The 21,393-nt window shown below is 41.0% G+C and overlaps 1 protein-coding gene across 1 annotated transcript in view; it reads left to right on the top strand.

Annotated features, from left to right (window-relative positions):
* Positions 1-21,150, top strand: part of col4a1 (collagen, type IV, alpha 1) — a 37,567-nt gene extending 16,417 nt beyond the window's left edge. Inside the window, exons 2-52 of the mRNA XM_058623155.1 lie at positions 1,655-1,708; positions 3,730-3,819; positions 3,915-3,959; positions 4,080-4,124; positions 4,631-4,693; positions 4,784-4,837; positions 5,019-5,045; positions 5,132-5,206; positions 5,329-5,391; positions 5,618-5,653; positions 5,752-5,790; positions 6,348-6,437; positions 6,581-6,616; positions 6,733-6,792; positions 6,951-6,986; positions 7,068-7,112; positions 7,214-7,246; positions 7,960-8,029; positions 8,148-8,183; positions 8,295-8,441; positions 8,552-8,635; positions 8,772-8,855; positions 9,219-9,289; positions 9,379-9,570; positions 9,758-9,926; positions 10,430-10,522; positions 10,944-11,048; positions 11,193-11,290; positions 11,392-11,542; positions 11,649-11,762; positions 12,085-12,252; positions 13,106-13,195; positions 13,300-13,452; positions 13,575-13,673; positions 13,838-13,927; positions 14,095-14,234; positions 14,781-14,907; positions 14,993-15,073; positions 15,660-15,758; positions 16,352-16,402; positions 16,497-16,682; positions 16,796-16,929; positions 17,063-17,135; positions 17,230-17,301; positions 17,595-17,723; positions 17,836-17,934; positions 18,013-18,225; positions 18,322-18,499; positions 18,589-18,703; positions 18,820-18,992; positions 19,565-21,150. Coding sequence (XP_058479138.1) covers positions 1,655-1,708; positions 3,730-3,819; positions 3,915-3,959; positions 4,080-4,124; positions 4,631-4,693; positions 4,784-4,837; positions 5,019-5,045; positions 5,132-5,206; positions 5,329-5,391; positions 5,618-5,653; positions 5,752-5,790; positions 6,348-6,437; positions 6,581-6,616; positions 6,733-6,792; positions 6,951-6,986; positions 7,068-7,112; positions 7,214-7,246; positions 7,960-8,029; positions 8,148-8,183; positions 8,295-8,441; positions 8,552-8,635; positions 8,772-8,855; positions 9,219-9,289; positions 9,379-9,570; positions 9,758-9,926; positions 10,430-10,522; positions 10,944-11,048; positions 11,193-11,290; positions 11,392-11,542; positions 11,649-11,762; positions 12,085-12,252; positions 13,106-13,195; positions 13,300-13,452; positions 13,575-13,673; positions 13,838-13,927; positions 14,095-14,234; positions 14,781-14,907; positions 14,993-15,073; positions 15,660-15,758; positions 16,352-16,402; positions 16,497-16,682; positions 16,796-16,929; positions 17,063-17,135; positions 17,230-17,301; positions 17,595-17,723; positions 17,836-17,934; positions 18,013-18,225; positions 18,322-18,499; positions 18,589-18,703; positions 18,820-18,992; positions 19,565-19,646 — 4,857 coding nt within the window. The 3' untranslated portion in view covers positions 19,647-21,150. The remainder of the gene's footprint in view (positions 1-1,654; positions 1,709-3,729; positions 3,820-3,914; positions 3,960-4,079; positions 4,125-4,630; positions 4,694-4,783; positions 4,838-5,018; positions 5,046-5,131; positions 5,207-5,328; positions 5,392-5,617; positions 5,654-5,751; positions 5,791-6,347; positions 6,438-6,580; positions 6,617-6,732; positions 6,793-6,950; positions 6,987-7,067; positions 7,113-7,213; positions 7,247-7,959; positions 8,030-8,147; positions 8,184-8,294; positions 8,442-8,551; positions 8,636-8,771; positions 8,856-9,218; positions 9,290-9,378; positions 9,571-9,757; positions 9,927-10,429; positions 10,523-10,943; positions 11,049-11,192; positions 11,291-11,391; positions 11,543-11,648; positions 11,763-12,084; positions 12,253-13,105; positions 13,196-13,299; positions 13,453-13,574; positions 13,674-13,837; positions 13,928-14,094; positions 14,235-14,780; positions 14,908-14,992; positions 15,074-15,659; positions 15,759-16,351; positions 16,403-16,496; positions 16,683-16,795; positions 16,930-17,062; positions 17,136-17,229; positions 17,302-17,594; positions 17,724-17,835; positions 17,935-18,012; positions 18,226-18,321; positions 18,500-18,588; positions 18,704-18,819; positions 18,993-19,564) is intronic.
* Positions 21,151-21,393: the final 243 nt, after the last annotated feature.

Genomic DNA, 21,393 nt, shown 5'->3' on the forward strand with positions numbered 1-21,393 from the left:
GGATTGTGAAGAATTGTGATGGAGTCAGTTATTTGTTGTGTGTGTGAGAGAGAATGAGAGACAGGCAGAGGGAAATATTTGTGGTGAGCGTAGCTATGCGTTCTCTGTGCAAGCTCGTCCAAAGCCCTGACAGCACGTTGGCTGGACGCCTTACACGTGACTATAGCAACAGCTGGAAGATGGAGGGAAGACGAGGAGCGGAGCAATGAAAGAGAGAGCCAAGGCAACTGAGGCCAGTTCCCAGGCTCCATCCTCTGGAGACCTCAGAGGAGAGGAAGCGGGTGGAGGGGGTGGAAGGGGACTGAAGGGTGAAACCAGCTGCAGTGATGTTGTTCTGCCTCCATATAGTGCTTCAGTGTTAATCAATGATCTCGTGTCATGGCTCAATATGATTACACAAAATAAAGCCTTTCTTTGTTTTCAACAATATTCGATTAAAAGAATTAAAACTCTCAGAGTTGAGACTGGTGTTATAAATGGATCAAACATTTGAGGGTTTTTTTCTTTTCTTTTTTTCTTTTTAAGTCCAAAACTGTTGTGTGTAAGTTTTAACCTTTGTCAAAAGACTTCACACAGCGCTGATTAAGTCAGCTCCACACGGTTCTCTACGTATTTCTTAGTATCATATAGTCTCATTTCTATTTAAACAGAATAATAACATGAACAAAACAAACAAAACTTTAATTGTTTTAGTTTGATGGCAAACTAAACCTCCTGTATGCTACATTAGCAAGAGATGGTGATATGGTGATCACTGGACTTTAATTAACCAGGTGGCCTAAAACATAACCCCAAATGGGTTATGATGTTGCTGTATATGTGTATAAATAAACGTTCCCAAGCACATTTCATCATGTCACTTCAAAGGCTTGGTTATGAATTGTAATCATGTGTAATTATCCTCACCTCACTCTTCCTCACCAAGTATGGAAGAGAAACTGCAGTGGTCCTAAATGTCAAACCCCAAAGGTTATCTCTAGAGCCAGTGTTGAGAGAGAAGGGAGCGGGGGCAGAATATATTTTAGGTCCTGTAAAGACTCCACACATCTGTTGTGAGCCGCTGTAGAAACATGGCCGATGTAGATATGATAATATGAGAGGGCTGAAAACCCAATTATTCTTAGGTTTAGGGAATTATGCACAAACATAGAAACATTTGTATGAATGTTGCATTCCACTTCTGCCTCACACACTGAATGAGGTCCCCCCCCCCCCCCTTGTTGCCTCAAAGTGGCCAAAACGTTAACACTTAATAGAGGTGGAAGATGCTACTGACTCCAGAGCAGCATGAACTTGTGAATCATCCTTTCATTCAACCCACATCACTCTTATTGTGATTTATAAACACTCGTCTGTGGGACGCATCAGTAAGGCTTGCGTGGAAACGCGGCAGGAGTCTGGCTGCTCACTGTTGTGATTTACAGTGTCGAGGAATCTCATCCATATATTACCCATGAGACAAGGGCAGGACCCCAGCTTGCTATAAAAGAAGCATGGGATTGCAGAGCACATTATGCACCTGATGGATGACACCAAGTTACCCTTGCAAGGTGTCTGCTGTATTGTCCAGCTGGTATATTCTGCTTTTACTTGTGCTCCTCCTCACATGTTTATCGTCCATTGGAATAATCTTTTATTGTCTTTCTCTCCTCAGGGATGTGGGACATCGTGTGGAAAATGTGACTGCAGTGGTGTGAAAGGAGCAAAGGTGAGGTTTGGTCTCGTGAACCACTTAGGTCGGTTGGTTGATAACTGTTACAAAGCTTGCTATTCTATGTTGTATATTAGGGTCAGTTCTAGAGATGAGGTCTGGGTGGAAAAACAGTGAATGAGCCTCAGTCACAGGGCAAAGACCAGCACAGGAACAGAGATCAGTGTGAATTAGAGCATGTCCAGACACACAGCTGGCCTGAAGGCTTTATTCCCATCAGATGAACAAGTGGTGGAGACACAGGCCATGATCTGGCCATGAGCCCCTGAGCTGTCAGCACTCTTCCACAAAGAGTTAGTACTGGGCATAAATACTTTTCCTGTGACCACAGTCTTTTCTCTAAGGACAGTGTACATCATGGTAGCTGTATAAATGCCCAAAGAACTGTACAAATAATATAAATGTATTAAATCATCGTCAGCCAAAGCCACAAAAACATGAAATGTTTCCAACTAAAATTTAATTTGTTTGTAGCCACAACCATATAAAGCTTATTTTGTTTGTGTCATGACCTCCATTGTTGTCCCAAAATCAGCACGTCATCACATTGGGTGAAATGTTGAGTTCATTTTTAATGAAACCCACATACACTGGGTCACAGGCGAAAATACTCTTGTTAAATACAAGTTCACCAAATCTACTGTGGAGCATAGTCACACATGAATACTAATTCTTCTTCTGTATAAACTACAATGTCCATTTGATGGAGAAAAATATTTATTATAAAATAATAAATTACATATGTATTTGTGAACCTTTGGTTGGATTTGAGTGTCACATACAGGTCTTATGTTGGGAGCCACTTTCTTGAAGCGTTTGCAGTGAAGTGATTCATTTCACGCTGTTACACCTGATGTTTTCGTATCTCCTGCATCAGTGACATAGTTGTTATGCTACAGTTTGGTCATTTATGGCTCGTTCTTACAGCAACAGTACCAAACACTGAGCTCACACAACAACAGCAGGTGTGCCGACAGCCCAGCCAAACCAGTGTGTGTTTTCTAAACCGCTACAACAACTTTCATGTTAATCTTTTAGGAGTTTCACAACAACTGTTACCAAGGTAACCCTTCAGTGAATCAGAGTAGTCAGGGAATTGAACAATGGTTCCAATGATAATGGACTGTACTCATCACAAGCAGTGCATCACACGGGAGTGAGGATTACTGGTGCATGGCTCTTCTACGTGAAGCAATGCTTCCATCTAGTGGCAGATAGTGGAACTGCATCTGAATGTTTGTGGGTCAATATGAGGTCACTGAAGGACACAGAATTAAGGATATGAGTATTTGTTTTTTTTAAATCATTGCAAACAAACAGCATTGAATTCTGCAGACATGTGACCCATAACTATTAATCATATTTGACATTCAATTGTACAATTAGAAATATATGTGTACAAACTTTACTTTAAGGTTTACGTTTCATAAACTCTTGAATAAAAGGAAAACAATTTACCCCATTTTCCATTGTAGTCATGAACTTTTAAATGTTTCACGTTTTTATTCTTACTAACTATCATCTTAGTTTGTTTGTCTACATGTGATTTACTTTTGAAGTTTTAAGGAGGGATTTTGTTTGGTAGGTGTATATGTTGTATTTTGATTTTGTTTCATTGTTAGAATTGTGGGTCATTGTTTTGTTACTGTGTGTTGTGTATATTGGATACTAAAATCTTGTATAAAAAGGGACTTCACACTTAAAATGGTCTTTGTTCTAGGTTTGTTTAAATTAACCATAGAGAGCAAAACCACATTAGTTCAAAAGCCACATTTCCTAGTAAATTTGTCAAACTTAAAGTCAGATATCTTCATTACATGAAAAGTTCCAATCTATTTCTTTTCCTGGGAATCCAGCTCCCCAGAAATAAGACACAGAACAAGGCAGGTTGTAAAGATTCCTTGGCGTAAAACTCCTTTGTTCCTGAGACTTGAGGGGCTTGAGAATGATGGAAGTTGCTCCTAGGGGTTTCTTCACATATTATTTGGTTCAATATTCTGTCAATCTGTGCATCTCAGGGTGAGCGGGGACTTCCTGGTCTTCAAGGTAACATGGGATTCCCAGGGATGCACGGACCTGAGGGGCCTGCAGGGGCAACGGGCCCCAAGGTTAGTATAGACACACACACACAGAATTTATTATTATACTATAGGAAATGTTTTCTTCTATCATGATGGTTGTGATGTCATTTATCTCTTCTTAGGGAGATAGGGGTGATTTTGGTTCTCCTGGACTGAAAGGAGTGAGGGTAAGTATGGAACCACCATGATATGATATGATATGATATGAGTTGGACCTCCATTTCAATTACTTTTAGATTATCTTGTTTGCAGACATATATATGGTTGATATGGTTGTGTTGTTGCAGGGTCCTCCTGGTCTGCCCGGCTTCCCAGGAAACCCAGGACTACCAGTAAGTCCCTTACATCTGCCTTCATGTCTCACATCCTTATCCTATAACTGCAAAAGTGTTTTTTCAATTACTAGTAAATTTACCTCATCTACAAAACACTATACTTTTGCAGCACAAAAACACACTGTGTTCAAAACAGTTAAAAACACAATTAAATCAATCAAAATCAAACTTTAATAACAGAATGTCTTTGTAATGCTCCCTGTTGTTAGTATTTCTTTGGTTCAGTGTGCTAAGAGTGTCAGTGTTTGCGGATGATTAGCTTCTTTTGAGACATGTATGTTCGTGAGAAAGAGTCTTTTTTTGGGGTGAGTTTGAACTGTTTAGCCTGAGATGCATGTAGGTAATGCAGATTGTGTGAAGAGTTTTGGGAAATGACTTTGACCAGTGATTGTTAGCAACTGAAAAAAAAAACCTGCAATAGTATAGTTTTGCTGCAGAATCCGATATCAGAAAGCTACTGAGAGTTTTTCAACAACGGTCTTTGTGTGCACTCCCACTCTTAGGGCATCAACGGAAATGATGGTCCATCTGGTCTACCAGGTATCCCAGGATGCAATGGGACAAAAGTAAGCCACTTGTTTTTACATTCCTGCTATTTTCTGACCTGAAGATTGACTCCTCTGACTGTGCTGTGTGTGTGTGTGTGTCTGTTTCAGGGGGACAGAGGAAGGGATGGCACTTCTGGTTTTCCTGGTCTTCAGGGGCCTCCAGTAAGCAAGCTTGACAAGTTATTGTGATAGGTTTTTATTATATATTTTCTCAGTAACTGAACGAAAACAAATTTATACTAAACAACATTACAATAATATCATCACAGCAGTATCTCAAAGTGGAAATGTTCATCTCTCCAGTGTTTGATATAGATCTCTTTCCATTGTCCTCTCTTTTCAGGGCACCCCGGGGATTCATGGAATGAAGGTTAGTCGAAAAAATGCCTCCATCCTCAAAATAAATGAGTGACAAATGATTGCAAACAATTTATTTTTGTATTTTTTCTGTTACAGGGTGATCCTGGTGGTGTGATTGGTATTGTGCCCCTAAAAGGAGACAGAGGATTCCCTGGAACACCTGGATTACCTGTACGTTGTGTGTCAATGTGAACTGGATGGACCCTTGAAAAGACATGATCGTGTTATAAAAAGATGGTTTTTTTAACAACCTTTAATTCTAAGATCTTTCCCCACACAACTTTCTTTTGCAGGGATCAATTGGACCTGCTGGACCTATTGGTCCTCCTGGACCTCGTGGCTATCAAGGACTCAAAGTGAGCTTCTTTGTGATCAATGCTGGGCCATAGTCTGTATTTACTTACTCATGAGCCCAATGCATCTGAAAAAAGATAGATAATCACACAAATATGAAAAAGTGAAATTTCATGAGCTTGCATTTGATTTGTCAGCTGTCTTTTATTTATTTTTTTAATTGTCAGCAGTCAATAGTTAAATACTGTATTGTATTAGTTTGACTAAATTGATCATTGTGTTTGACAGGGTGATCCTGGTCCCCCTGGCCTTCCTGGAGAGAAAGTATGACTAATCATTCATACAGTACATTCTACAATTATAAAACTTCCTCTGTCTTGATTAACTGAGATGTTGTCACAACCTTTTTCGCTTCCCCGCAGGGTGATAAACTAGCTTTTGTGAGTGAGAAAGGAGACAAGGTGAGAATTTTATTCAGATGTTTTTACTGTTATATGCTGTTTGTGTAGGTACTATTTTTTCCTCTATTTTATGACAAAAGAAAATCAACTAAGCTTTATGATGTATTCCTTCTAAAAGAGAAAAACAAAATCCTGAGGCAGTTTTCTTTTTGTGAAGGTATTGTATTAATGTTAGATGGAACACAGTGTAAATGGTTGTCAGAGAACAGAAACTCTAATATTGACAATGATTTTCTCACTAATATCACATTAATATCTCAATGCTGTAAACTGAAATGTCTGTTACATGAGCATTGTAATGGATTTTATAATGTTTCTGGTTTGTTTTGTCAATGCCTGAAAATTGTGGATTACCTAATAGGTTTTTAAAAAATATTTTACATTGTATCTTTGATGGGAGAATATTCTCAATCCTGAGAACTAACTAAACTTCCACTTCAATCCTACTTGTTACCTGTGTTAATTTCCTGTTTTATTCCAAATTTAGACAAACATTGTTCATGCATTGGAAATGTATTGAGCTGTGGCTGTTGTTGATTGTTGCCTTCTCTCTGCAGGGTGACCCAGGATTTCGTGGACCACCCGGTCCCCCTGGACCTCCACAGGGAGTGGAAGGAAGTACGACAGTGCATGTACCTGGACCACAGGTATTCCATGAGTTTGATGAGAATTTAACAGAAACTGTGATGGTTTTATGTACAATTTGTTAAGTGCATGTCTGTTTACAACGACATTTCTAAAAGTTCACCCAGAATCTGCTATTTTCTGAAAGTGTTTCTCATTTTTGTAGGGAGACAGAGGACTTGTAGGAGAGAAAGGAGAGAAGGTCTGTATCGTGCATTTAGCAAGTGTTGAGATGCATGTCTGTCATTATTCTGCTGTTATTATTTTATCTTTTATTTAAATATTATACTTTTTTAAAACGTTTGATTTCTTTTCCAGGGCATTTGCACTGCTCTTCAGAGTGGTATCAAAGGTGAACCTGGGCCACCTGGATCAAGGGTAAGGGGGAATATACAGTATATAGTATACACACATACTGTACACACATAAATTCAACATTTATAATCGATAGAATGATTGTTCAAAAGATGTAATTAACACTACGTTTTGATGTGTTTAAACTCTTAATTAATCCAATTCATTTCCTGTGTCTTTAGGGTAAAGTTGGCAAGGATGGAGATGATGGACCAAAGGTAACCTGAGCTTATCATATTATCACTTTTGTGTTCTACGATAACTTACTTGCATTTAAAGTACAACCCACATTTGCGCAGGGAGATAAAGGTTACGCAGGTGTTCCTGGATACACTGGTCCCCAGGTAATTAATCCGTCTTTTTAAAACTGACTTCAATTTGAAACATTATGTCATTATGTTGAAGTATGTGATGATCTAACAGACACTTTATTTTTCTTGTTCAGGGTGAAAAGGGAGAAAAAGGACCACCAGGTTATGTAAGTGATCTCACTCCTCCCTCTCTTCTTATTTTCACCCTCCCCATTTCTCCCCCATCAGCTTTAAAGATACATTTCAAATGTCACCAGCAGATGGCGCCACATAGTTACTCATTTGTGCTACATTTGCAAAGTCAAGTGGATGTTTCTTTTGTCTTCTAAATTAAATGACATCATTTGAGTTTGCCTGTAACCTCAGCAAAAAGGCTCAACTTAAAGCCATTTTTTTTGGCTCATGAAGATTAAGTTTCAGTTAAAAAAATGATGTATTCACTATGAAAAATTCTCTATTTTCATGTATATCATGCACTTAACTTGTTTGGACTCCTGAGCTCACTGTCTCACTCCTTCTACTCTACTCTACTATTCCAAATATATTGATTTAAATTCGAGCACCTAAAACAAATCTTTAAAGATGTGGAATACCAGGAAGGGGGCAGCTCACAAAAATAAAAATAAAATAAGTAAATGTGTGGGTTCATATGGGATCCACAATTAAAAAAAAGAAAAGATTAAGAGACTCTGTTGTTGCTTATCCGGCTGCGGGTTTCAGTCTAAGCAGTGAGGCCCAGGCCAAAACAGACATGAAAGAAAGATTTGATCTGACCAAGGAAAAACTATTTAATTGTATCTATATTTACTTCAACAATAACAATTGACAGGTGTAAAAAAATGGATGCTTAAAAACTTTGTATCTTTTTTTTTCATTTTAGGACACTGGTGCTTCTACACGTCCTGGTCCTCCTGGTTCACCTGGTTTTCCAGGGTTACAAGGAGAAAGGGGTAAAATGAGGCCATATTATGGCACCATATATAATGTACTGAATACACATTCACACTCACGTATGCATTTACCTACTTATCTGTGTTTTGTCACTTTGGGTCTCTTCTTGGTCGGTAGGTTTTCCTGGTCCTCAGGGAGAAGCAGGTCCACCAGGTAAATAGAATAAAACATATCTACTCAATGTCATTCATGTAACTACAGTGCTTTAAGGGTCCATATACCAGCTTATCTCAACTAACAATAAACCTTTTTCTTGTACTTCAGGGCGACACATCGAAGGGCCTCGAGGAGAGAAGGGTGAGAAGGGCGATGTAGGCGAGAAAGGAGAAATGGGTGTAGAAGGAGAATCTCTGGCTGGACCTCCGGGACAACCAGGAGCTGCTGGACCCCCTGGACCACCAGGACTCCCAAGTATGTCCCATTGTTCCTAATGTAATTGAAATAATCAAATACCTTTATAAAAAGTAAACTAATGTGTGTGTTAATGTGTATGCGTGTGTGTTTGGTTTGTGCTCTGACAGTTGACCCTGATGAGTGTGACATCCAGAAAGGTAATCCTGGCCCACCTGGACCTCCAGGGTTACAAGGGGAATTGGGACAGAAAGGTAACAACAATGTTTTACTGCTGATTAAAAAACAGTATATGATAAATTGATTGGCAAATCAATCCAATCACAGTTCTGGATTACAGAACCCATACATTTGATTTTCTTAAATTGGAGTTTGCATACCTCTTACTAGGTGACCGAGGAGATACCTGTGTTCAGTGTGAATCACTTGGCCCACCTGGATTACCTGGTCCTCTTGGGCCTAAAGGAGAGCATGGTAAGTTAGATCTGGTCCATACTATACACTGTACACCCCCATCTGCTTCAGTGTTTTGCCCTGTGCTTGATATGTCTGATACGGCCTTCTTGTTCTTGAACGACGTGTTCTCAAACGAGTGTGGTCATTCTCTGACTTCCATCTTCAACGTGACATTTTATGTTTTTGGTGGTTGTGCGTGGAATCGTAGTTGATCAGCAGTTTCTGGCACCAACAGCTATGCCGTGTTTAAAGTTACTTAAATCGCCTTTCTTTCTCATTGTGATGCTTAGTCTCAGCAACTTCAGCAGGTCATCTTGACCATGTCTACATGCCTAAATGAGTTACTGCTAAATGTCCATCTTCATCTCCATCTTCTGGCAGGACCTCCTGGGCTAGTAGGAGGCAAAGGGCAAAAGGGTCAGTCTGGCTTTCCTGGACAACCTGGAAGACCTGTGAGTAGAATTCAAGATCCAAGTTGAACGTCCTGACGGCTTCACTGAGGGACATGGAGAAATTGAAATATTCTTTTTGACCTCTGCAGGGTTCTCAAGGTAGTCCCGGCCTTATGGGAGCTCCTGGTGCTGTTGGGGAACCAGGGGACATATTCATAGCCCCTGGTCTGAAGGGAGACAAAGGTCTTCCTGGTGTTGCTGGTTCACCGGGGCTGCCAGGGTTGAATGGACAGCCAGGTATAGATGGCCGCCCAGGTGTACCTGGCCTCAAAGGAGAACCTGTAAGTCTTTTTTTGGCCACATGGAGAGATCGTGCATTGTAAACATGCTAAATGGAATTCAGCCATCATTTTTGTTTCATTTGTTGCACCTGTGCTTTTCCCTTATGTGACATGTCACAATGGCCCTTTGTCAGCCTTTTATTTATAACAATAGTAAATATCTAACTTCTCTATCAAATTCTTTTAGGCCACGGAGGGCATTAAGGGCGACCGTGGACCTTATGGCGACCCTGGTCTTATTGGACCCCCAGGAGAGAGAGGTCCCCCTGGTCTTCCAGGTGTTGGCCAACCAGGAGAGCCTGGAGAGAAAGGTGGCTCAGGGAGACCAGGAACTCCTGGAGCTGCTGGAGTTCCAGGTAGGAATAAGATCTTCACAGATACTAGTGCTGGGCGGTATGACCAAAAAAACAGTGTTTTGCAAAATGTCACTGGTTTCACAGTATATAACACAGGATTCTTTTATGCATGACCATGAGTGAGCACTCATGGTGTGTCTACTAATGTAACTTCATACATTCTTGGTTCTCTCAGATGAGTTTTCTGCTAAGGTGGTGGAGTAAATGGACTATACTTGCAATTACTACTACAGTTACTTCTTCAGCTAAAAGCCTGAAGCATGTGTGCTGTAGCAGTGAAAAAGCTCCCCCCCCCGTCGAACAGTGTTTTGCTGCTCCACGTTCTATTTTTCATATACCAATCTTGTATATGAATATACTATAACCGGTATACTGTCGAGCACTAACAGAAAGACAAACTCATGGTAAACTGTCTCTCAGTATTGTATTTGTACCCACCAAACACTGGTCTTGCACAGACATTATAATGTCTTAATGGATAAATCATACTTTCCACTCACCAGGTACTAAGGGTGAGCCAGGTGTGGGTGTGAGCTTTCCTGGACCTCAGGGAGTACCCGGACCACGGGGTGAAACCGGGAGACCTGGACTTCCAGGTGAGCAACACCATGGTGACTGATCTTCAGTAGTTAGCTGTAGGCAACTGGACTTGCACGAGTTTAGTTAAAGATGTTTTACCTCTCATCCAAAAGCCTTTCTCAGGTTGTGAATGAAGCAATTCCAAGTACAAGTTCGCCTTGTGCCTGCAACCGCATCACAACCTGCATTGATATTCATAGTACAACAGCACTCCCTCTTGTGCGATATTGCTTAACCATATTAGTTGTATCAATGTTGGAGCCATTCTGATCATTTATCCTGATTATCGGGTCTTATTTTTGCTTACACTTCGTGTGTTATGGTTATGGTGACGGTGCACAGGGAGTGGCTGAGTCTTTACGTGTCTTTACTACACGTACATAACCTCAAATTGTTGGTAGTTAGCCCTATTTTCATGCAGCATATTGTTGATTGCAGGGGACAGAGGCTTGTCAGGAGATTCTGGATTGCCAGGTTTCCCCGGACAAAAGGGCGACCCAGGACAGCCTGGGATTGGTTTTCCAGGGCAACCCGGTCCGAAAGGTATGCTTCTCCATGTTGTTCGAATTACTTCCTGCATACTTTTACCATTTGATATGCTTACAGAAAATGGAAATAGACTGTAAATAATACAAGTGCATGGACAGAATATGGATGTCAGAGGAATTATTGTTCCCATGTTTTTAGGAATTAGTGGAATTCCAGGAGCTCCAGGATTAACAGGAGAGCTAGGAAGACCAGGGAAGGACGGCTTGGCAGGACTGCCTGGTACATCTGGACAAAAAGTGTGTATTTGTGTGCATTTATATGCACTAATTCTGCTTTCACAGAATGTGTAAATTACTTAAGATGCTGGAATCATGAGTCTTTTAACTGCACCTTACAGGGTGAACCAGGACGAGGTCTCCCTGGTCCAAAAGGGTTGCAGGGCGTCCCAGGGATTCCTGGATTCCAGGGAGAGAAGGGTAGCATCGGAATGCCTGGAATTCCTGGGAATGAAGGGAAAACAGGACTACCAGGACCTCAGGGGACTAAAGGTACTGTCGGCAAATGGAAAAAGGACTGATTCCAGCTACACTTAACTGGCTACTCTTAAATACTGAACCAAACAAAATATTGTATTTCTGTGGTCTTCAAAATTAGGTGACATTGGACCTCCAGGCGCTCCCGGACTGGTTGGCTTACCAGGTACACCAGGAAAAGGATCACCTGGAGCTCCAGGACCACAGGGACCTCCTGGAGAGCCTGGACCAGCAGGTGAGTTGAAACATTTGGAGGTGTGTTGGTGATCACTGAGTCCTAACTCTATCTATATCAGTGGTTCTCAATTATTTTCTTCATGCCCCCCCTAGAGGACAGAAATGTTGTCACGCCCACCCCCTGAATTGAAATAGTATTGTGAACCTGATAATATTTATTTATTTATCTGTATAAACCACTGCATGAGTTGTCCCCCCCCTGACACCTCACTGCGCCCGCCCCACTATTTGAGAAGTACTGATCTATATAGAATTTCCTACTTTTATAAGTTTTATGAAAACCCCAGATAAGTATATTTGTATGTGTGCATGCTGAACAGGTAGAGAGGGTGTAAAGGGAGAACAGGGTTTCCCTGGTCCTTCTGGTCTGGACATGCCAGGGCCTCAGGGAGAGAAAGGACTCCCAGGATTCCCAGGATCTCCAGGCTCTAAAGGCCTGCCAGGGCCTCCAGGATTACCAGGCAGGGATGGTCTGATTGGAAACCAAGGTGAGCTACTAACGCAAGGTTTCTCGTTCCCTTTGAACGGAGAGGCATCAAGCATTGCCGAAGTCCATTGTGGGTCTGTTGCGTTACTTTGCTTGTAAATAGGCAAATATACCAATAGGTGCTAGCCAGTCAAATCATATTTATGCATTTAGCTCAACCACTACAAAGCCCAAACAGAGCTCTCAGACAAGGTTGTTCACCCTGTTGCTGATGTTGTTGTTGGGAAAAGTGCATTGTGACATTGACAAGACATTGTGGATATCATTTCACCATCACCTAAGCAATATTACCAACTCTTGTAACGTAGTCGCCATGACAGACACTGCTCTGCTAATGTCTTCTAGCCACCTCCAAATATTGTGTATTATTCAGCATCTCCCGCTGTGTTCGCACATGGAATCTGGAAGGGTGATCTAGTGGAGAATTTCCAAAACATTTTATGCCAACAAAATATGGACAACCTCGGAAACATGTGAGGGGTTCAGAGCATGTCTGAAAGCACCATTTCTGAAGCATTATTTTATTTAGTAAGTAAGGTAATGTTGTCATCACAATTTTGCTGAAAATCTGTGTTATCAAATTAAAAGCCTTCAAAGGAAGGAACAAAAGAATGACAAAGTAAAACAAATTGAATGTACATAGTGGAAGTGAAATAGTGGAGAAATAGATCTTTTTTTCTATGTACTTATTTAAAAAATAAAAAGTAAACATCTGTCAGGACAGTTACAATCATTGGAGGAATGCCCTGTTCATCAAGCCAGAGGCTGGATTTTATATTTATATATAATATGACTGACAGTAAAATAAATCTTTTTCGTCTCTTTTAAACTCACTTTGTGATTTTGTTTGCTAGGTCCTAAAGGTGAAATGGGGGTCATGGGGACACCAGGTACACCAGGATTTTCTGGTCCAGCTGGTACATCTGGATCTCCAGGTCTGAGAGGTGAGGAAGGCAAAATGATGAAAATCTATTTAAAGTTGTACTGCTTTTTTGTTTTACTTATGTCAGCAGCAATATTAATTTTTATTTCCAACCTGCCCACTCAGGTGATCCTGGTATCCCTGGACCAAGAGGTGGTATTGGAGAGCCTGGACCAAATGGAGAAAGGGGAGAACCAGGTATTCAGGGACCTCCAGGGACCATGAACAAAGTCGACATGGTAAAGATGAGGGGGGAGAAAGGAGACATTGGAGACAAAGGTAGAAAACAGCACACTGGTCCGTAGAGACAATACAACAGACTTGTTGATGATTCTGTGTATTGATCAGTTGACAAAATGTCTCAGTTCAGCGCTTCATTTTAAACTAAATGTTTCTGTCAGGTGATAGTGGGTTTGCTGGAGAGAAGGGCCACCGTGGAATTCCTGGAAACCCTGGAATGCCAGGCAAAGATGGAGATCCCGGATTACGTGGGCAGCCAGGTGACCTACTTTAACACATAAACAAAGCTTAAAGGCTATTGTTACCTTCACATGAAAAATACATTTGATTTGACTTATTTTGATGAAAATGGCTACTCTTTGTTATCCAAAGAAAATGAAAGGGAATGAAATATTAATTTCTTGATCTCACTAATATGCCTTAGGTGAGAAAGGAGAGCCTGGTTTTCCTGGAGAGCCTGGCAATATTGGACTGACTGGACAGAAGGGCTCTGGAGGAGAAATGGGAATACCAGGTAAAGAAATAACAAAATGACTAGATTTTTATTTGCTACAGTGAAATATAAAATCAGAACGCACATGTGTGAAAGCATTACATTTATTCTAGCAAGGAAAGAAAAGGCAAAGTGTGATATTTCGTTTGTATGCAACATTGTTTTGAATCAAAATTGTGTTTGTGCAGGTGTGGTTGGTCCAAAAGGTACAAAAGGAGAAACTGGTATACCGGGACATCCAGGATTCAGCGGCACAGATGGACAGAAAGGAGATACGGGTGTACCTGGTGAGCCAGGTGTTGGTATGCCAGGATATCCAGGAGAAAAGGTAACCCCCCGGCTATATATATAAAGCTTGATGCTCACCTACTCTGTAATGACAACTGGCCGCTGGATTGTATATATAATATATGTGTGCATTGGCATGAAATCTTCTAATCAAAAACATCAGTGTTAAAAATCTATACACAATTCCTAAAGATGTCAAACATTAAGAATACATTTAAACCGAGGAGAGAGAGGATATCCCACAGAATCAAATATCTAATAATAATATAATATTAAAATATAATTACCTTACTGTCAAGTTTTTTTATACATCTAGACTGGTATCCAGCCTTCAGAGGACTTTTTTCACTAGTTAGTCACAAATGAAGAAGACTCTTCAGCATAACTCATGAAAGTCCAGTTGCCTACAGCTGACTGGAACCTCCACAGATGTGCTTTAGCATAGGTTGTCAATGTCCATTAGTCTAAAGCTAAGTTTGTTCCTCTCAGTTTTAATGTTTTTAATACTGATTATTATTGTGTCTCATAAGAAGAAGGGAACGCGTGTCTTGACTGAGGGTTCCTCCCTATTTTTCTACTCTCACAGGGTCTGACAGGCCAACCAGGATTTCCGGGAATACCAGGAGAGAAGGGACAGAAGGGTGGTGAAGGAATGCCTGGCAAACCAGGACTGCAGGGATCCAGCGGAGAAAAAGGAACCCTTGGATATCCAGGTCAGATTTCACTGGATTTGTTTTCAAGCAGGAATATTGGTGTAGTAATCACAGGAGTTCTCATTGTGGCGTTAATGTTGTACAGGTCAGCCAGGTAGACCAGGTGAGAAGGGGACTCCTGGGATTCCTGGCTCTGCAGGAGAACCTGGTCATGATGGCCGGCCTGGTGAGTAACAGAAATATATTTTTTTTATATATAAGATCAAAAAGAGGCGGTGTATTGGTGAGCACTCTCACGACCCAGTCGGAACAAGGGACTTTGTGCATAGAGTTTGTATGATCTCTCCATGTGTGCGTGGGTCCTCCCACAGTCCAAAAACATGCAATATTAGGTCAAACTGAGCCGTAGGTGAGAGAGTGGATGGTTGCTTGACTCTATGTGTGGCCCTGTGATGGACTGGCAGTAGAAGATGGATGATCAAAAACCAGTCTGATGTCTCTGGACTTCTTACAACAAGTAACGAATGTCTCAAAGTATTTAAAGGAGTCCCAACATATGTTCAAAACACAGATATACGAGCTGTGCTAAGGACACACTAATTGGAGCCAACAGCTTAAATTTAAACTAATAAGTAAACCACGAAGAAATCGCAGGAGTTAATTTCTATGGATTATTTGTAGAAATTTCAAGATCATCTTCCATGTTTTTCAGGAATCAGATTCACCTGTACCGAGCAACTGCTGGAAATAATGTGTGCATCTAGCAGCCTATTACACACTAACACATAGTGTGTGAACTCTGTCTCTTCCAGGTGAAGGTGGCTTGCAGGGAACTCCGGGTCCCCCTGGAGAGAAGGGAGAGCCTGGATTGGACGGCATTCCTGGATCCTCTGGGGAGAGAGGCGACGCAGGTTAGTGTAAGAGGATGTGGCAGGAGATTAAACTGCTGGAATTTGCTTCTCAATAAGCTGTTCTTCACATATTAATGTGCTTTTAATCAAACGTGTTTTGAAATACTAAGGAAGAAACACTCTTAGCAGTGTCATTACCCAGCATGAAGGGCTGAGAGGCAAAATGATCCCATCCTATAGACTATAGAATTATTGTTTTATTTATTTACCAAAAGAGATCCCAAATGTATTTTATTCAACAAGCTTTTTAGTTTTTGAACTCATGCAATTCCAATTTCCTTTAAAACATCCTACAAGGTCACTCTGGACAGGGACCCTAAATGAACCTCTATCCACAACCTCTGAATTGCAATCACATTTTTTATTGCTTTTCTGAAGGGCTTTTTGGAACATAATTATCTAAAAGAATAATAAAAGCTACAGCATTCAGTGATGGAGCAGAATGAGTTTAAACATCTACAGCTAGATCTGTGTGACTCCAAGTTAATCAGATTTAAACATAGCAGACCCATCACTGAAAATCTAAACATTAAATAAAATTAATTGAGTCTTTTAATCTGTCTCCCTCTCTCTCTCTCTCTTTCTCTCTCAAGGTTTACCTGGCCGAGGTTTCGCTGGGCCACCTGGATCTCTTGGTAGCAAAGGTGAGAGCCCTTCTATTGCTGCTTCATATTACTCATCTATTTTTGAATGCTAAACAGAGTTCCATTGTGTGACATTTTTTATTTCCATTTCCAGGTGACAAAGGCATCCCTGGCTTCCCTGGCACTCCAGGTCAACCAGGTGTCCCTGGTATCAAAGGGGACAAGGGATTTACAGGCCCACTGGGACCACAGGGTGAGCCAGGAGAGATAGGACTCCCAGGTATCTCTCTAGAGGGTCCCAAAGGAGACAGGGGAGCGACAGGACAACCCGGAGAAGCAGGTAATATATGATATCAATTTACTTTGCACGTGCGGACCTGCTGCAGGACCGCTGTCACAAAAGACATTGTATTTAATTTTTAAAGGGGTTTGTTTTGTGTCTGTGTGGAACAGGAGCCACAGGATCACCAGGACCTGGTGGTGTGCCGGGCAGATTTGGAGAAAAGGGAGATAAAGGAGATCAGGGTCTGCCTGGTTTCCAGGGAGAGACAGGACAGAAGGGTGACCCTGGATCTCCTGGATTTCTTGTATGTCTCAAGGCTGTTCTTCATCAGCGTAACACTAATCTGATGCATCAAGAGTGAGATTTGCTTTAATGCTGCACATATTGACATTATGTTGCTTTGCGTGTGTGTGTGCGTGTGTGTGTGTGTTTTCTAGGGACAAGCTGGTCTTCCAGGTGTTGATGGACAGAAGGGAGAAAGAGGTTTACAGGGTGTCCCTGGCTTTCCAGGTATGTATACTTTATATCTGTATGTGCGTGTGTATGTGTGTGTGTGTGTGTTTTATTCTGATTGACAGTTGACTGTTTTGAATACCATCTCTAGGTGTAAAGGGGAGTGGTGGAGATTTTGGTTTCAAAGGAGAGGTTGGAGACAGAGGATACCAAGGAGAAAAAGGTAATTCAAATGTGAAAACTTAAATGAAATGATATCCAAATGTAGTACTTAATTAGTGTAATAATCACCATCACGTCACGCATGCCCCTTGTCTGACCTTTTTTCTGTTGAAGTTTTGTTTTTATCTTATTTGTTTTTGGTACTTAAATGCTAATAGATATTTTAAAAATAACTCAATACACCAAGATTTTTTATTTAATGTTGGTAACTTTGAGAGCAAGTTGAATTCTTATCATCTTCTGGAGGTAAATTAATTCTGTAGATAATAACTTGGTTGATGTTGTGTATTTCAGGTAATGAAGGCCCTCCTGGTCCTCCTGGGTCTCACACCTTCATAAAAGGAGACACTGGGTTCCCAGGAATTCAAGGTCTTCCGGGACCACAGGGTCCATCTGGGTTTCCTGGACACAAAGGACAGCAAGGTTATATTTTGATTATGTTTATATTATAATCCACTGAGATCCGTCTTATTTTTTTTTCTCTCCTGCTTACCTATGCTTTGATTGCTTCATCTTTTTTGTCATTTTTTAACAGGTGTGACAGGTATTATGGGGCCAAAAGGTGAAGATGGCCTCCCTGGATATCACGGCCAGCCTGGAGCCAAAGGAGATCTTGGTCTACCAGGGCCACAAGGTGAGACCTTCATGAGGGTGAAGATGTAGGTGATGTCTGTTGTTGTTGAATCATATACTAATTACTCAATACCTTCAGGACCCAGAGGATACCCCGGCCCCCCAGGACCTGACGGTGTTCCAGGTCAACTGGGCCCACCCGGCCCCTCCTCTATGGAACATGGGTTCCTGGTAACACGTCACAGCCAAACTGTGGAGGTTCCATTTTGTCCTGAGGGAACCTCACTCATATATGATGGCTACTCCTTGCTCTACGTACAAGGCAATGAACGGGCCCATGGACAGGACTTAGGTGAGAAACATGAAAAGTGAACAAACAAAATAAAGAAGACAGAAGAAGAAAGAAATGCGATGAAATGAACGTCTGTTTTGCGTTGCCATGTTACAGGTACGGCAGGCAGCTGTTTGAGAAAGTTCAGCCCCATGCCTTTCCTCTTCTGTAACATCAACAACGTGTGCAACTTTGCCTCTCGTAATGACTACTCCTATTGGCTGACCTCCCCTGAGCCCATGCCCATGAGTATGGCACCTATCACTGGTGAAGGCATCAAACCCTTCATCAGCAGGTATGTTGACAAATCTGCCCCCTACTGTCCTGTATTGGATGTGAATGCTACTTGTGCCACACTCACGTGCTGGAACTGTGTGTGCACAGGTGTTCGGTGTGTGAAGCTCCAGCTATGGTGGTAGCAGTGCACAGTCAGTCCATCATGATTCCTGCGTGCCCTCGCGGCTGGGCCTCTCTTTGGATCGGTTACTCTTTCGTAATGGTAAGAAAAACACGATTAGGTCTCAAGTGCGTGTGAGTCGCATTCTGTGATGATTACCCCTGATTCAATCACTCTCATTCTGATGGAAAACTAAATCATGCTATGTGTTTGTGTAGCACACCAGCTCTGGTGCTGAGGGTTCAGGTCAGGCTCTGGCCTCTCCTGGTTCCTGTCTGGAAGAGTTCCGCAGTGCGCCATTCATCGAGTGTCACGGCCGTGGAACCTGCAACTACTACGCCAACTCTTACAGCTTCTGGCTTGCCACCATCGAAGACAATGAGATGTTTACGTAAGGCAGTGACACTCACACTCACACCTTTGCAGTTGTTTGTAAGAGATTTCATACATTTCAATTCTGTCACAGATTTTGAGGCTTGATATACTTTTTATACAGTACGTTTGACTTTAGTGGGCAACACTTTACATTACAGTGGAATAACAATATGGTAATCATTTTGTAATGGAGAAGTAATATTTTGTCATGCCATCTTATTTCTACAGTAATCACAGAGTAATAGCTTGGTAATAACAATGGGAAAAGTGTGAGGGCATGAGGAGGATGAATTTAAATGGGGTAATTATTAGTTCTGATTCACGATCAACTTCATATGAAGGTATTACACCGATAGTAACACTTAGAAATTCATATTACCAAGCTTTGGAAATAATATGGCGTTATTGTAATATTACCTCCTCATTACCACATTGTTGTTATTATGAAGCTGAAAATTACACAAGAAATAACCTCACTGTTACAAAAATATGACCATACAATTACCTAGTTATTACTGTATTATACCGTATTACATATATATATATACTGTATATATAATGTATGAACATGGCATTCTGTTTTCCCAGGAAACCTGTCCCAACAACTCTAAAGGCAGGCAGTCTCCGAACACACATAAGCCGCTGTCAGGTGTGCATGAAGCGGACATAAAGCCCAACACCCGAGTCCTCTCTCCTAATGTGCAAGCAATACCGTGTGCAATGACGACCTCAACTTGGCCTTAACTCCTGTTTTGAAAGGATGGTGCTATTTCCCTGCATGTGTGAGAGGAGAGGGGCAGAGACGTGGTCTGCAAAACATCCAGAGATCGAACTTTACAAGCCCACTACACGGAGACCGAGCGGCCTTTTGCTCTATGCAGAAACACTTCACTAACATGATCACAACACGTCTCTATGGAATGGCACCCATGTTACCACTGCACTGAGTACATGCCCACTAAACTGGTAAATGAGTGATCATCTTCAAAGGATTGTTTGTGTAAGTCAGGTGCTATTGAATCTTACTTATCTGCCTTATGCTACTTTGTTTCTTTGTTTCCCTTCCTACAAATGCTACAACATCCAAAGATATAGCTGCATTCATATTATAGAGTTTCACATCTTATCACTTGTTACTAATGTAAAAGTCGGGACTTACCACTGGTTAAAGAAGCTTGTCACAATACGTTGACCACCACAGATATATATAGCAATCACTCTGTTGTAAATATAATGCATTCCTGTCTAACATAGTTCAACATACTCTCCTCAGGTTATTATTGAATTTTTTTGTGTGTCTTTTAGCTTCATTCCTATTTATAAAATGTATGAGAATATGTTGGACTTCGATTTCACTGATCCAAAACCGGTGCGCTTTAACATCTGACGACAACCAACGCCTTACTAACATAGCATTGGCAGGTGTGTGTATGTGTATGTGTATATATATATATATATATGTGTGTGTACAGTGTGTATGGGTGTTTGGGCTGCTTGGAATTGGTGTGTGTGAGTGTTGTGATGTTTGCGTTTAGAGTATATTGTTGCACGACCCTGTTGTTGGTATAATTCATAACACGTGCACAAAAAGGAAAAGACAAGAAAATGAATAAAAAATGATCTTTACTGTCAAAACATTTACTCCTCTCACATCAAGTGAACCAAATCTATCGATCGTTGATCCGCACATGCACATGTATATATGTACTTACACATAACATGTACTTGCTATTCTGCTCATGTACTTCCAACTGTTGCCATGTGTGAATTACTTTTTGCTCTCCCCATTGACTTTATGCAGAAACATTTTTTTTAATTAGAGTAAAGGGTTAATCATGTCATGGCTGCACGTTCAAGTTAAGCTCATACAGACGAGGAGGGTTGTATTTATAAGTGTCTCTGCAGGTTTGGATGTTTCAAATGCTCTTAAAATAAGTTTGTATTTTCTATGCAGTATTTTGAGGTAACCTCAGTCTTACAAGTCAATACAAGAAAGGCCTCCTGAACGGATTTGTTTCTATGTCCCTTTCACAACAACTAAAACGTGCTAAGTTTTCGACTGTTAAACATATAGCAGTTACTATGCAGTGACCATAACCTGTTTATATTTGTTGTGCTTGGTTAATAAAATGAAGTAAATACAGCACTGGCATATTTTGCCATCATAAGACACATTTGATTTGTTTCTTCTTCTTTTTTTTAAACGTGTAACCGCTCAACAATCAGAACTAAGAATACATCACAGACATTTTATATTTTCCAGATCTCATACTGTGTAATTCCTGCAATAAAGTTGATTTGTAGAATAATCTTTTTTTTATTATTATTATTATTATTATCATTCCTCCTCTGTCTTGCCTCTGTCGATGTAGAGGTTTTGGATGCAATACTTTCAAATGGGCACAAGGAGGCAGCAT

The sequence above is a fragment of the Solea solea genome, chromosome 2, assembly GCF_958295425.1.
Source record: "Solea solea chromosome 2, fSolSol10.1, whole genome shotgun sequence".
Classification (NCBI taxonomy): Eukaryota; Metazoa; Chordata; class Actinopteri; order Pleuronectiformes; family Soleidae; genus Solea; species Solea solea.